At 40.8% G+C, this 16,250-nt stretch overlaps 2 protein-coding genes across 31 annotated transcripts in view; both read left to right on the top strand.

Moving 5' to 3' along the window:
* Positions 1-2,886, top strand: part of LOC106609224 (non-muscle caldesmon) — a 55,892-nt gene extending 53,006 nt beyond the window's left edge. For all 15 annotated transcript variants that reach the window (XR_006770636.1, XM_045721954.1, XM_045721947.1 and 12 more), the window contains one exon: positions 952-2,886. Coding sequence is in view for 14 of the 15 variants with exons in the window: in XM_045721954.1 (XP_045577910.1) it covers positions 952-968 (17 nt within the window). In the remaining variant the exon portion in view is untranslated. The remainder of the gene's footprint in view (positions 1-951) is intronic.
* A 127-nt stretch (positions 2,887-3,013) lies between these two features.
* LOC100194520 (slow troponin T family-like) lies at positions 3,014-15,153 on the top strand. 16 transcript variants are annotated; one of them, XM_045721324.1, is made up of 20 exons: positions 3,014-3,240; positions 5,521-5,556; positions 5,692-5,699; positions 7,180-7,206; positions 7,514-7,534; positions 8,219-8,242; positions 8,464-8,496; positions 8,768-8,785; positions 9,014-9,034; positions 9,742-9,759; positions 10,105-10,122; positions 10,571-10,589; positions 10,703-10,766; positions 10,942-11,058; positions 11,397-11,474; positions 11,586-11,699; positions 11,815-11,927; positions 12,214-12,304; positions 13,385-13,422; positions 14,944-15,153. In XM_045721324.1, the coding sequence occupies exons 2-20, from the start codon at positions 5,537-5,539 to the stop codon at positions 14,981-14,983; spliced, it is 882 nt and encodes a 293-aa protein (XP_045577280.1). In that variant the 5' UTR covers positions 3,014-3,240; positions 5,521-5,536; the 3' UTR covers positions 14,984-15,153. The 16 variants fall into 16 exon arrangements, with proteins under 16 accessions (XP_045577280.1, XP_045577279.1, XP_045577283.1 ...); XM_045721323.1 differs by lacking the exon at positions 13,385-13,422 and adding an exon at positions 13,052-13,092; XM_045721327.1 differs by lacking the exons at positions 8,219-8,242; positions 13,385-13,422 and adding an exon at positions 13,052-13,092.
* The last annotated feature ends 1,097 nt before the right edge of the window (positions 15,154-16,250 follow it).

Genomic DNA, 16,250 nt, shown 5'->3' with positions numbered 1-16,250 from the left:
CCGTTCACCTACTCTGCGTCTCACAAAGATACGGAGGTTGGAACCAAAAATCTGAAATTTGGATACGTCAGACCAAAGGACAGATTTCCACCGGTCTTATGTCCCTTGCTCGTGTTTCTTGGCTCAAGCAAGTCTCTTCTTATTATTGGTGTCCTTTAGTAGTGGTTTCTTTCCAACAATTCGACCATGAAGGCCTGATTCACGCAGTCTCCTCAGAACAGTTGATTTTGAGATTTGTCTGTTACTTGAACTCTGTGAAGCATTTATTTGGGCTGCAATCTGAGGTGCAGTTAACTCTAATGAACTTATCCTCTGCAGCAGAGGTAACTCTGTCCTCATGAGAGCTAGTTTCATCATAGCGCTTAATGGTTTTTGCAACTGCACTTGAAGCAACTTTTCCATATTGACTGACCTTCATGTCTTAAAGTAATGGACTGTCATTTCTCTTTGCTTATTTGAGCTGTTCTTACCATAATATGGACTTGGTCTTTTACCAAATAGGGCTGTCTTCTGTATACCACCCCTACCTTGTCACAACACAACTGATTGGCTCAAATGCATGAATTAAGAAGGAAAGAAATTCCACAAATGAACTTTTAATTGAAATGCATTCCAGGTAACTACCTCCTGAACCTGGTTGAGAGAATGCCAAGAGGGTGCAAAGCTGTCAAGGCAAAGGGTGGCTACTTTTGAAGAATCTCAAATATAAAATATATTTTGATTTGTTTAACACTTTTTTGCTTACTACATGATTCCATATGTGTTATTTCATAGTTTTGATGTCTTTATTATTCTACAATGTAGAAAATAGTAAAAAATAATAATAAAGAAAAATCCTGGAATGAGTAGGTGTGTCCAAACTTTTGACTGGTACTGTAGGTTTGAGGTTAGAGTATTCAATGCTTAGATTCTGACTGTAACTCTTATCGAGATGTTTCTGTCCCTCAGCAGGTATGGGACACGAATGATTACAAAGAGCTTCTTCTGATGGCTGGTGGGGACCAAGACAATCCAAGACTCTTCCTTTTCTATGTGTATTATACCCAAAAAAACATATGACCACCACCCTGAGGGAACCCAAGGAATGGAGAGAAACAGGAGATTCTATTTAATAAGCACTGTACTGAAACGAACAGCCACCATCTCGTAAAACATGACAGTGTAGTGCCTTTGCACAACGATTTACTACGACTTACTTTCACAACAAACAAACAAAAGAATATGCTGTGAAATTTGGATGTTTTATGATATGGTCATTTGTTTTATATGTTATAAGCAAAAACTTACAGAAGAAAAAAACTTAATTGAAATTAGATATATTTCCCATGCGCTCTTCAGTACATGTGTAGTTTTGATATAGTAGAGAAATGTTTTTATATGAGGTTTCCAGTTCCACAATCATATCCGTGTTCCAAAGACAGACATCTACCATCAATGTTCTGTCCATGTCGTCCATCTCACTTCTTTTTTATTTATATTTAAAGCAAAGCTTCACACACAGCTATTTTATTCATGTTCACCAGTTCAGGAGAGAGATTATACGGACTCCGTAGATTTGGCTTATTTCACTTTTTTTGTCTTACCAATAGTGCAACAATGGTCTGAGTTAATATATGTTAGCACATAAGTACATGTCGTTATGAATATCATACTGTATCTTCTATTACAGCTTTATACTCAAGATTTGTTTCGCTTTTGTACTCTAAAATTGAGTGACTACCAACCGACAAGAGGCAATGAAAGGCAGTGCAAGCAACGAAAGGAAAGTTGTATATTAAGACGGCTATTATAACGTTTATTATCCTAGTTTCAATTTATTTATGTTTTTTACGTGTTTTGTCATTGGCTGTCTTTGTAGCTTTTGTACCTGCTGTTTGAATCTCTAATTCACTTTGTTACACTTTCAAACAATCCATAATGTTGCAGGTGTACTTAGAGTTACATCCTCACCTTAGAGAATTCTCTGACCCACGTCGTTCCACACCGCCGGGCTTATTCACATACATGTTCCAATGGCTTCTATTTAGGAGGTAAAGGACCTCAGCTTTGTCAGTGAGTTTGTCTGAATATGGCAGGCCAGATACACATTTATATACTGTGCCTGTACCTTGAGACGGCATTGGTTTAAGCCGTATGTCGCCTTGCCGTTTAAACCCAAATCTGATGTACTGACTATAGGACTCTGAAAAAAAGGGAAAGTGCACATTTCGATATTGACAATGATAGAGGATTGAGTCAGTCAAAAGAAGACAGATTTTGACTCCAGCCAACAATTGCGCTTGACGCTTGTTCTGGGTTTGAGTTTTCCTAAAAGTTCCATAGTGGTATGTAAGATCGTGTTTACAGCACAAATCCTTTACATACAACGGCCTCACGGCCTTGTTATTGCGTGCACCGAATAAACTGTACCTTACACGTTGCCAACACAGTATGACTTCAGCTGTTTCTTTCTTCTTTTTTTACCGTTTCATTATTGATGTTCTATGTTTCACATTTCATTCATTCATTTAGCATGACATGCTTTGATAATATGGGTATTAAATAAAGGTTAGCAGGGGCATTGTAAGATTGTTCTGTGTAAACCTTGACAATCACATTCCATGACTCCTTAGAACTACAAGCAATGGAGTCTGACCAAAATATCTAACATTATTTTACATTGCTGTTATTTCATATTTTGGTCATTTGCTTTTTTTTGTCCGTTTTTAAATTGTATTTTTATTTCAAACATCCTCATTTATTGTGTAGAGTTAACTATGCAAGGAACTCTATCTGTCGGTTTCAGATACAACCTTGTTTTAGTAGTGAGTAGTTTCCTACAGAATGAATGTTATGAAATATTTGTACCGTTGCCTCAACAACAGCAATAAAGAGATATAAATTGTTCCAATTTGTCCAGTTTATTTTCCCTTTTTTTCTTTCTAACACGGAACTCATTATATCATTGGCTGCTTAGACAGCTTTACCTCTACCTATCTTGGAACTCGGAACCAAATGAATGTTAACAGTCTGTGTGAGTATGACATGAATATAGCCCGACCTGCTTTAATGGTTGAGATATATATCAGGCTTCCTTTATCTCTAACAATAGACTTCACTGCCCTAACCAATCAGATATAAGAGGTGGTCACATGGGTGGCAGGGCTGCATTATGTGAGCATTAGAGTCTCATTGAAGTTGTCTGTTTCTGGATCTGAAAGAATAAGACCGGTCCATTTCTCTTTCCCGTGGGGTTTGGAGGTAAGGCTATTGACTGTGACCCCTGACTTGACTGTAACAATGACACTTTACTGGGATGCGTGCGTGAGTGAATGCCTGGTCTGGGGTTCGACTCCTGTTTTGTAACCCATGTCAATCTGGGGATGTGGAATAAATGTTTTCTGGGCAAGAAGGACCATATCATATTTTTTTTTGCATTCACAAATGCTGAACTAATACATTTCAGGCAATGCCAGAGAGAAAAGTGTATGGATTCTGTTTCTTTGCGTTTGTTTGATTTGCTTCTCATGGCCCAGACTGGACAGAGACAGACAGTCAGTGGGCACTAAGCTCGTCTTCTGTAGGGGGACCTGGGTGTTAGCATGCTTTGGGCTTTGACTTAATGCCGGTTAATGCTGAAAGCGGCACCCGCAACATTCCTGCCACTGTCAAACCATTTTATTCCAGCGCTCAAGCCAGGGCCCAACGCTGACCGCGCACATTAAAGCAAAACACATTTAATTCCACAGGGAAACAAGACTCATTGCCTGCAAATTCTTGGTGGATTTCAGTTAATATGTTTTGAGACACAGCTCTTTAAACAGATGGTGTATATTCTAGTTCACATCTCTCTTAGCTCGAGTTCTCTGTTGTAGCCATTTGGAGGTCGGACTGGGACACTATGTCCTCAACTGAGTTGAAGTCGGTGTTGAAGAAATACACTCTAGGCTAGTTACTTCCGTCCAAATGTATGTTATGTATAGGAGTGTGTCCCAAATACACTTCACTTGTCATGAACTGGCATGTAAGGTCAGAGGATGGGCACAGGGAAGGATAGGGAAGGAGGGAAGGAGGGATGGGTGAGGTGAGGAGTAATGGTTTTCTAATCCAGCCCTCTAGGTTTGCTTCAGTTTTACCTTCATGGCAAATATGGTCAATGTTAAGATTGACTCCCATCTCCTCTGATAGATAGTTTCATAATGGGATCATTTTGGGAATGTAACGCATGTTGCTAAAAGCTGTGGAGTTGATGGGTGCTGTATGTACAGCTCTAGAGGGTTGGCCAACCCGTTGTCCAAAATAGCTGGCCTTGACTGGCATGTTATTCATTGATTTACTGTGTGTGTGTGTGTGTGTGTGTGTGTGTGTGTGTGTGTGTGTGTGTGTGTGTGTGTGTGTGTGTGTGTGTGTGTGTGTGTGTGTGCAAGCATGTAGGCGCTCAATAAGCTCAGCCAACTTCATTGTCTGGAATAGCACCTAACACCTGCTGGTGAACTGTGCTTTATTATTGTTAAAAATAGCCCCTCTGTATATCAACGGTGTGACTCTAGTTTTATGATCTGAGGATTTATCTTTCAACGGAAAGTTGTCATCTCAAATGATTCATCCACACGATAGCATTCTTACATTTGTTAGTTAAATATAGAACCGTGTAACCTCATGAATCTGTTCCTGTCTGTAAAGGTAATGATAACCTTCAGGTTGTCCCTTTAATGCACCATATCTGGTATGACAAGGCCATCAGCTTGAAATAATACGTTGGAGTTTAATTAATGCCAGTACATATTTGGGAGATATGTGCTATTCCTTAGCACCTGTGCAAAGTGTTCACCTGCTATTTCTAGAAGAGTGTAAACACATTTATAGTACACTGATTTACGATTGGGATGGCAGGGTTGTAAAAAATAAAATAAAAAAAGTTTAATTTACTGTTATCTGTTTGTCTTAAACTGGAAATCTATGAATAAAGTATTGGGAAGTAACAGTGCCTTTTAGTGCCTGGTGCAAAAATGCTTAAATGTGGCCCTCAAAGTGTCTGTTGCTGTCCCAGTCCCAGTGTAATGGTTAGTGTGTTATCCAGACATCAGGTTATCCTGCATATAGAGCAGAGAGGAGAAGCCCTCCATGCCAAGAGGAAATGGCTGAGGATTAGTCTTGGAGCTGTTTAGAGCTGAGGGCCTCAGGGCAGCCAGTCCCAGTGGTGAAAGAACCACATACAGACACTCAACTCAAACACATCAGATATTACTGTACTGTGTATCTCTATGTGCCGCAGATGAAAACGTCAGTAGGCCTGAGTGCGTTTAAAATGGTCCCTATTCCTTATCTAGTGCACTAGAGCCCTGGTTAAAAGTAGTGCACTATATCAGGAGTAGGGTGCCATTTTAGACACAGCTTTGTGTGGGCAGGAAAGATTCAAAGGTTTCAATCTTTGTCTAGTATTTTTGCAATCAATCCATGTCATTTCACCACTGTATTCCTTCTCCTCGTGGTTATTTGTGTGAAACAGAAAACATCAGTACTCTTGTCTCTCATGTCCAGGTAATCCAATCTAAACATGGCAGATGAAGAAAATGAGTAAGTATGGCATATTTATCTTTGTCGTCTCAGAAACTATAGCCTACACTACAGTGTATTTAGTACTGAAAATGTTATTCAAAACAATGTCTTCCAACAACATGTCTCATGTTTTTTTGTTTGTTTTCTTTTCAGGGAGGAAGGTACAGTAAGACTTTGAGAATTGATTATTACTTTTTGGCTAAACGAAATATGCTTCAAGCCACTTTAAGCTGAGTGTACAAAACATTAGGAGCTCTTTCCATGTCATAGACTGACCAGGTGAATCCAGGTGAAAGCTATCATCCCTTATTGATGTCACCTGTTAAATCCTCTTCAATCAGTGTATATGAAGAGGAGGAGACAGGTTAAAGAAGGATTTTTTTGCCGTGGGACAATTGAGACATATTGTGTGTGTGCCATTCAGAGGGTGAATGGGCAAGACAAAAGATTTAAGTGCCTTTAAGTGCCAGGCGCACCGGTTTGTGTGTGTCAAGAACTGCAATACTGCTGGGTTTTTCCACGCTCAGCAGTTTCCCGTGTGTATAAAAAATGGTCCACCACCCAAAGGACAACCAGCCAACTTAACACAACTGTGGGAAGCATTGGAGTCGACATGGGCCAGCATCCCTGTGGAACGCTTTCGACACCTTGTAGAGTCCATGCCCTGACGAATTGAGGCTGTTCTGAGAGCAAAAGGAGGTGCAACTCAATATTAGGATGGTATTCCTAATGTTTTGTACACTCAGTTGCACATATATTGCTAAGATTGACTATATTAGCTATATTTCAAATATATTGCTGAGCTGACTTAACCTATGTCTGCGCAGTCGCAGAAACCCCCACAGAGGAAGGTAAAAGCTTTGTATGGCTTTGTGCGTTACTTAGACGTTGTTTGATTGAGTGCATGATAGATATACTGTAGCAAGTCCTTCTTGTGTCATTGACAAAGCCTGTTATAGGCCATTCTTTACTGTTTAAACTACAATTATTCATGAATTAAAAAAAAAAAAGCATGCTTCGTGTATCTGATCAAAATATACATTAAATTAGATATTTTTTATGAGAAATTTCAAATGCTATGTCTACATTTGTCTGTCAATATAAACATTTGGAATGTGCATATCATTTGTATACTGGTTTCCTACCCTTCTGTCTTTGTGGTATATGCTTACATGGATATCCAATGTGTATGAGACTTATACCCTTTTCATGTGTCCTACTCCATATTCCATCCAATAGCTAAACAGATGTTACACCATGCACTCTCCATTCCATAAACACAATGTGTTGTTCACTCTAGAATGGTTTTCAATGTTCTGACAAAGGTTGCATGAAATGTTTGTATGTATTGTATAGAAATCATACTGATACTGAATCAGATTCAAACAATTTGATCCAATCTGATCATTATGTATGAACGTTTGTTTCATACCAGTTTGATGGTGTAAATAAACAGTTTGCCTTGATCTTATCGTAGAAGTGGCCCTGACTACAGCTCTAGGATCAGATCACCATACACCAATTCTAAACCATAATCATTATTATCTTTAAACAATATCTGACCCTAGTTCAGTGGTTAGGGCTTCTACCAACTCATTGCCTTGTATTGAACCACTAATTCATCTTCTGTCCACTCATCAGTCGAGGTTGAAGTCCCAGCAGAGGAAGGTAAAGCGTCCCATGTGCTGTGAACTGCATGTATACAGTTCCATAAATAATAGTATTATCAAGATATGGATATTGTACAGCTAGAGATTCAGTTTGCTTCAGTGTTGAAATACTCTATATTCCTATGTCATACATGCTAGTTTCATAGAATGCACTGTAACATTTTGGCTCTAGTCACTGGTACCTTCATTTCAGATGGCATACAGTATTCCTATAGTTAATGCTGCATTAATGATTTTGGCTGTATTAATTATGAACAAAACAATGGCTTTAAGATTTATTCAGATGTCTGATGTCCTTACAATAGATGCTGCTCCTGCAGAGGAAGGTAATGCTTTTTCAATGCTTCCTATGTACAGATTCTGCATGCTAATGTACATGTAATGTACCCCACATACAAGTTGCATACTGTACAAATATGTTACATTTAGAAACATTTAGGAAAGAAATGTGGAATGAGCACAGTGTTTTTGTAGTCAATGAAGTTGAAAGCAATTGCCCCGCAGATATTCTGTAATGTATAACGTACATAATATCTCTCCTCACGGAGCTGTAAAATAATATTTGCTTCATAATCAGGCCAAAGGCTGTATTTCTCTCTGCCTTATTGACTCTGCCTTAGCGTAACAGTGGCTGACACTAAACAATCCTATGCTTTTAGCTATAACAGAATCTGCCTCAGAACCTGTGGAAGGTACATTTTGTCTTGGCTATTATTATTATTATTATTATTATTGGCTTAGTACCAAAAAAGTAATAATCTCTATCAGTGATAGTTAAGCGATGTATCTACTGTAGGTCTAAATGTGTAAAATTGCTGAACCTTCCCTTTTTAAGTTATTTGCTTCACTCATTGCAAATTCACTAATCAACGATATGACTTTACCACAGAACTGCAGTCGTAGGTAAACCGTGTCATGGCTTGATATGCTTCTTGTTTTTTGCACATGACTATTATTAGTGAATCATAATCATTGATCCACTTACTAATCCTTCCCTACCGTTACCGTAGAGCCCACACCAGACGTAGAACCAGGTAATGCTCTCTTGCTTTTAACATGAAATGTCATTGCTGCATATTAGGATGTACCCTAGCTACAGTATCAATATTAGACTTAAGTGTTGAGAGTAAAAGTATACCGGTGTTATTATTTTACCAACAGTAGTTTGGCGTTATGTCGTGGAACATGTTTGTTTCGGTTCTGTCTTCTTTGCGTCAAGCTTTATTCACATACTAACATTGTATCTTCACCATAGAACCAGAACCAGAACCAGAGCCAGACATAGAAGGTAAAGACCTTTTTTGCTTTACCATGGTCTTTAGTTTCTAGTATAGATGTGCATTTGTGCTAATAGTACACATTCCTTAATGCCAGTGAAGCAATCTAAGACACATGAGCAATCGGCATTATATTAATGCAACATACAGTACCTGCTTATTTTCACAACACTGACTGAGTTATTTTTATTATTATATCAATTATAATATATATCATTTTTCTTTACCTCATATTTTTTACACTCAACTGATCCACTCCTCGTTCTCTTATCCTTACAAAAGAGCCCACTGCAGTAGAAGGTAATTTTGATTTTTTTACCTCTACATTACAAAGTTTTCCCCTGCATGGATTATACTGTAGCCTTCTATCTGCAATAGTAACATAATGTATTAACTAGGCACGACAACAGCTTGCAGCTAATCTGGCCCACCTGTGCTGTCAAAGCCGCAACAAAATATTTCTGCACATTCATTTTCATAATTATTTGCTTCCTGCTTTATTGATTCATTCATGTGTCCTTGCAACAGAGCCCCCACCTGTTGTAGAAGGTAAAGCTTTGGCTTCATCTTACAAATACGTACAGTGCATCATCTCATATTGTATTATTCGCTTCATGCTTTCCTATCTTTGCTAATCAGTCTGATGATGCTTTTATAACAGAGCTGCCCCCCGCAGTAGTAGAAAGTAAAGCTTTTCTTGGCTTCGAATTCACTTAGTTTGAGCTGCATTTGATATCCCAGATGCATGTATGTTATAAGCTGTATTATAAACTGGGTGGTTCGAGCCCTGAATGCTGATTGGCTGACAGCCGTGGTATATCAGATGTATACCATGAGTATGACAAAACATGTTTTTTTTTATTACTGCTCTAATTACGTTGGGAACCAGTTTATAATAGCAATAAGGCACCTCGGAGGTTTGTGGTATATTGCCAATATACCACAGCTAAGGGCTGTGTCCAGGCACTCCGCGCTGCGTTGTGCATAAGAACAGCCCTTAGCCGTGGTATATTGGCCATATACCACACCCCCTCGGGCCTTATTGCTTATATAGCACACCTTTCACTGGTACCATTTGTGCCACCTTAGCATACCCAGCTAATACTGATTAACCCCCATTGCTGACTAATATGTACTGATTCAATATCAATAGACCTTTACAGCATGCGCTTTACAACGTCATATTCTCACACTTCACTGATCCACATTTCAGTCTATCGACTACTAAACAAATCATTCTCATGTCCCTCACATAGAAACACCTGCAGAAGAAGGTACCTGTTATACGTTGTTGTCTTGTACAGAATGCATGAAGTGTACTCCTATAACTATAGACTGTGGCGGTCTGCTGTGAATGTTCTTTTGTATTCCTTAGTATCTAATACTTTGTGTTTCATACCATTCCGCTGCCTGTCAGAACATTGAGCCATCACTATGTGATAATGCATTGGTTTTGGTTGCGTAATACACACTTTCATACAGTAGGTTTCAATAGATAAGGCCTATCATTGAAATATCCTGCAGTAATAATCCAATGTGTTACCATAGTGTACTGAACATGTATGAATGAGTCTTGTGCGTAATCATCCCTTCTTTTTCTGTATGTTTTTCACCAACAGCCAGTGGAGAGACTCAAGGTGAGTGTGGTCTAGTTCTTTGTAACTATAGTTCTAGGTCTAGTCTTGTTCTCTGTAACCAGTTTAAGGTGTTGTTGTGAAGTTCTCTGGATGTATTTTGTATAGAATTTCAGAAACTCTCTCTTCAGAGTCATGTGTCTCAGTCTAAAATGAGTTATTTCTTGTTTTATTATTTTTGCTATAAAACAACAGACCATACTGAAGGCACAGTTAGATTTCGTGTTAAAAGGTTTTGAAGTTTTGAAAAACGTCTGTTGAAATATTTTCAAAGCCATTTATGTTTTAAAAAACACTTCAAACCTTAGGATTTTTCTAAATTTGGTTAAGAGACATTTCAAAACATTTCGATTTTTACTAATCAGATTTAGAAAAAATATATATTGAATTTGATCACTTCTTATTTCTACTTTGAAATAAATATAAAAGCCTTTTCTGTTGTGACTTACAGATTCCAAAGCCAAACCAAAGTAAGTGTTTGATTCTATTTCGGCCAACAACTTTCTCTTGTGGTTTGCCGTGTCACTGAATCAAAGTAATTAAGTGGAGAGTATTTGATGGAATCATCTCTGATGTTTTTCAGAAGTTTTATGCCAAATGTTGCCCCTCCAAAGCTACCAGAGGGAGATGGTAAAGTCGATTTTGACGTGAGTGATGCAATCCTACCAGCTAGATTACCTGAATATAGCAAAAAGAGTACCCAACGCAATATTCACTCTGTGTGTGTGTGTGTGTGTGTGTGTGTGTGTGTGTGTGTGTGTGTGTGTGTGTGTGTGTGTGTGTGTGTGTGTCTGTGTGTCTGTGTGTTTGTTTGTTTTACAGGACCTGCACAGGAAGCGTCAAGAGAAGGACATGGCTGAGCTGACCTCTCTGATTGAGTCTCACTTTGTCCAGAGGAAGAAAGATGAAGATGAGCTCATCAGTCTCGTCAACAGGATTGTAAGTCCTCTACCTCTACTGCTGGAGCTCAAACACACACTGCTGGAACACTACATGGGCGTGTTGGTGAACTGCACACGTAATGAGTGACGTTGCAGACCTGGCATTCTGGTTGGCTCCCATAGCTTAAGCCCAGGCTCAGTGTGCCAACGTAGTCTTCAGGTACACAGATGAATCAGGTTGGATGCTTATCTGTCACGGACTGTAACTGTGTGTGTGTGTGTGTGTGTGTGTGTGTGTGTGTGTGTGTGTGTGTGTGTGTGTGTGTGTGTGTGTGTGTGTGTGTGTGCGTGTGCGTGCGTGCGTGCGTGCGTGCGTGCGTGCGTGCGTGCGTGCAGGAGAAGCGTCGTACCGAGAGGGCAGAGCAGCAGAGGATTCGTGCTGAGCAAGAGAAAGAGAGGCAGGCCCGTCTAGCCGTGAGTCTCTCATTGCATTGTGTAACGTTTGAATTGTGATGTCAAGGCCAACTGCGGCCCAAGTTGTTTTCTCCTCTTCTTTAACCTTCGGTTGCTCACTCCCCGACGCAGGAAGAGAAAGAGAGGAGGGAGCAAGACGAACAGCGTAGGAAGCACGATGATGACGCCAAGAAGAAGAAGGCCCTCACTACCATGACTCACACGTACGGTGGCATCCAACAGAAGGTTAGCGCTAGCTCTCTCTCATGATTACAACATTTGCCTCGGAGTTGCTGCCCCCTCGTGGTTATCTTGACACTTGCATGCCCTCTCGCTGTGCTGCGGTGATGTCCATCCACAGCAAGAGGGCAAGAAGGGAGCCAAGAAGCAGACGGAGAGAGAAAAGAAGAAGAAGATTCTGGCTGACAGAAGGAAGGCTCTGATCATCGACCATCTCAACGAGGACAAACTCAAGTATGATATATTTAATTACCCCGAAATACTCACAGGCCTTTGACTGAGTCCCAAATGGCACCCGGGCTCTGGTCAAAAGTGGGGAATAGGGTATCATTTCAGACACACACCGAAAGCTCTATTTCATTGTTGAAAGTATCTCTTGTACAGGTTTATACATCGAAGAAAACATGAAATGCAGATAAATACACATAGTTGCTTAGAAAGTCTCCTGTGAAGGAGAGACCAAAAGTAGAACCCCATGCGCTGACTGAACGCTGGCGTCCCATTGGTTGTCGTCCTGCAGGGAGAAGGCCAATGAGCTGTGGCAGTGGATGATGGAGCTGGAGGCGGAGAAGTTCGACCTCAGCGAGAAACTGAAGAAGCAGAAATACGACGTAAGTGTTCTCACTCCGGTCCAAGCTATGGTGACAAAACCCATGGCTGTACTGCGCGTAGTGATCCACAGGGTAAAAACAAGATCACTGGTCGTGCCTATAACATGACAGTATTATACGGTGATGATTACAAGATTGTGATGTTTTACTTCAAATGGGTCTGGGTCTTCTTCATGTGTCCTGACCTCCATACCATCTCCTCTGAACTCCTTATCATCTCCTCTGTCATCCAATGACTGCGTACCACAGGGGGCTGGTGAGGGGAGGACGGCTCATAATAAATGACGGGAGTGAATTGAGGAAAAATGTACTTACTACAACTGTGACCGGGTTGTCTCACCCATCTTAAAATGAATGCACTAACTGTTTACGTCTCTCTGGATAAGAGGGTCTGCTAAATGACTCAAATGTTCATGTAAAATGAACGGTATCAAACACATGGAAACCACGTGTTTGATACCATTCCATTTATTCCGTTCCAGCCATTCCTATGTGCCCGTCCTCCCCAATTAAGGTGCCACCAGCCGCCTGTGCTCTATACCAAAGCATTATATGTGTCCCTTTACATGCTGTGAATGCAGTCTATTTCACAGAGAGTAACTTACACTCACGAAATACAAAGCAGTTTAAACATATACATGCATAACAAGCCACATCCCCTATTCTGAAGCTGGTAGTGTTAATCCTACTGCCTAAGAGGACACCCTACGAGGGGCGCAGCTGTCTAAAACTCTGACTTGCTTCCAGATGAATGTTCTCCAGACCCGAATCAATGAGCAGCAGAAGTTGTGAGTAATCGGCTGTGGGGGCGTCAACCTCACTGTTGTGTAGTCCGCTGTCAGTCGTTGTTGTCAGAGTGAGCGTTTTTTATTTTACACTCGGGGCTCAGGGGAGCGCAACCCGGTGACCGGGTCAGGTCAGGTGGTGGACCACAGGTGAACCACACACTCCACACACTCAGACAGGTGGTGGTGCAGCCAGGCCGTGGCTCCAAACGGCAGGATCCCAGGTTTCCCTACAGGTTTCAGTCAGTGTGTTGTCTCAGTGCTTAGGCAGCCTCCACTGTGTGTCCCTTCACAGATCAATCAGCTTCTGGCCCGTGTCCAGGACCACCAGAGGTAAGTACCCAGAGCCACACTGGTCAGATTCTTCTCTATTTAAAAGAGCCTGGGGGGCCTAAACCAACCAACAAATTATAATTAATGTTTCTCATTAAAAGAAAACATTAAATAAAGCCAAGTGTTGGAATACTATCAAGACATTTGCAGTTGGGAACATTCAATGGTGTCTCAAAAGTCTAAAGTGGCTTCCTCTCTTCGTCTCCTCTCACTAATTGGTATTGATCTGAAGACACAGGGTATGGGAAAGCAACCTTTCCTGCTTTTTTTTCATCCGTGCAGATGAAGGAAATGAGACAAGGAGAAGGAGCTACTTTTGACTATTGAGATACACCCATTGTCTCTCATCCATTCACTGTTCACTGTCTTAACCCCAAGGCCTTTTAAAGTCACATGATCCTGCTTGAAGAGAACTAGCTCGGAGCATATGATCCAACCTGGGGAAAAACATTAGGATCGTAGTGCTGCATCCTAATTTGACCAGTCTTTAGAGTGGCTCCTTCCATTCCATCCATCCCTCTCCATTCATCTAGAATAGACCCCAATAGTCTGGGAAGATCGTGATCCTAATCAACAGCCTACTATTGGCCCCAGAACATTGTGTCATCATCAAAACTGACAGAGGATTATAGTATTTGTAGGCTAAGAAACGTAGTTAAGTCGTATGTATTGCAGTTCATACAGTATGTACTGTAATGCCTCCAAAAAATGACCTCTGGAAAAATGGGTTGACTCCTGTCCACTATTTTCTGATGGTAAGTTGAATTTTACATACAGGTATTGGCTGGCTATAGCTTTCTAACTCATCTGTCAAGCTTGAGGAATGATAGATTGAGAGCCTATAATAAATTATACATTTAAATGGTGCATTATGGGTGAAATTCTAACTTCCAATTCAGTCAAATGTTCACTTAGTCATGCACAGATGTCAATGGGAAACTAAGAGAAAATGAGAGTTAGGATTTGGCCCTAAGAGAACATCACGGTAAGAGCGCTGAAGATAGGACACGATCGCCATGTCATTCATTCATCCTCGTCCTTTACTAACCCTCGGTCCTGTGTGTGAAAGTTCTGTGTTCCCTTTCATCCTGCGATGCATGCCAACTCTCACAGAACTGTCTGTTTCCATTCCCAACCCCTCCTCCATCCCTCCACTCCCCCCTCTTTCATACATCAATCTATCTATCTCTAACTGGTTCTTTCAAAACTCTACTCTTCCTCTCGGGTGCTGTAAACATCATAGAAAATATTTAGGATAGATTTGTTGAAGATGTTCCTGGTAGAACCTTATACACGTCCTCGATATTTAAAATATGTTGCTGGTCATATGTATTCACTTACATTAGTATAATAATCGCTTTTAGTATTCCTTTTAGCTCCTAGAGGAGCTTATCTCTTTCAGCTCTTACTATAACTACGTGTATTGTTCCTAAGTATACCAATATAATAGCGCCACCTACTGGTCAGATAGATAGTGACAGAGGTGTTTGACTGGTCTGTCTACGCTGTGTGGTTTCACAGTGCCAAAGGCAGAGGCAAGGCCAAGGCGGTCAGGAGATAATGAGACCTGGCAGGATGAAGTCTTCAGGACTGAGACGCCAGATGATGACGGAGGATCGTTTTGTTGTTGTTCTTGTTATCAGCGTGCATGCAAATTACTATGGAAATGTACTGTTATCACGGTCACTGTTTGCATTAAGCTAGAAACAATAAAGAGACGTTTGCTTTTAATTCAGTGTCTGGTTTGATTTTAATGAAAAAGATGAAAAGTTTGAATGAAAAGTCTGAGGCTGAAGAAATGTATAAGACTGGTGCTACCCATTTGAAAATGCACGGACGACTGTTGTACGTACAGTGGGGGGAAAAAGTATTTGATCCCCTGCTGATTTTGTACCTTTGCCCACTTACAAAGAAATTATCAGTCTATAATTTTAATGGTAGGTTTATTTGAACAGTGAGAGACAGAATAACAACAAAAAAATCCAGAAAAACGCATGTCAAAAATGTTATAAAATGATTTGCATTTTAATGAGCGAAATAAGTATTTGACCCCTCTGCAAAACATGACTTAGTACTTGGTGGCAAAACCCTTGTTGGCAATCACAGAGGTCAGACGTTTCTTGTAGTTGGCTACCAGGTTTGCACACATCTCAGGAGGGATTTTGTCCCACTCCTCTTTGCAGATCTTCTCCAAGTCATTAAGGTTTTGAGGCTGACGTTTGGCAACTCGAACCTTCAGCTCCCTCCACAGATTTTCTATGGGATTAAGGTCTGGAGACTGGCTACGCCACTCCAGGACCTTTATGTGCTTCTTCTTGAGCCACTCCTTTGTTGCCTTGGCCGTGTGTTTTGGGTCATTGTCATGCAGGAATACCCATCCACGACCCATTTTCAATGCCCTGGCTGAGGGAAGGAGGTTCTCACCCAAGATTTGACAGTGCATGGCCCCGTCCATCGTCCCTTTGATGCGGTGAAGTTGTCCTGTCCCCTTAGCAGAAAAACACCCCCAAAGCATAATGTTTCCACCTCCATGTTTGACGGTGGAGATGGTGTTCTTGGGGTCATAGGCAGCATTCCTCCTCCTCCAAACACGGCGAGTTGAGTTGATGCCAAAGAGCTCCATTTTAGTCTCATCTGACCACAACACTTTCACCAGTTGTCCTCTGAGTCATTCAGATGTTCACTGGCAAACTTCAGACGGGAATGTATATGTATTCTTGAGCAGGGGGACCTTGCGGGCGCTGCAGGATTTCAGTCCTTCACGGCGTAGTGTGTTACCAATTGTTTTCTTGGTGATTATGGTCCCAGCTGCCTTGAGATCATTGACA

Source organism: Salmo salar, chromosome ssa07, assembly GCF_905237065.1.
Source record: "Salmo salar chromosome ssa07, Ssal_v3.1, whole genome shotgun sequence".
In the NCBI taxonomy this organism is placed as follows: domain Eukaryota; kingdom Metazoa; phylum Chordata; class Actinopteri; order Salmoniformes; family Salmonidae; genus Salmo; species Salmo salar.
The sequence above is the reverse complement of the archived record's forward strand: the minus strand, read 5'-3'. Positions and strand labels throughout refer to the sequence as shown.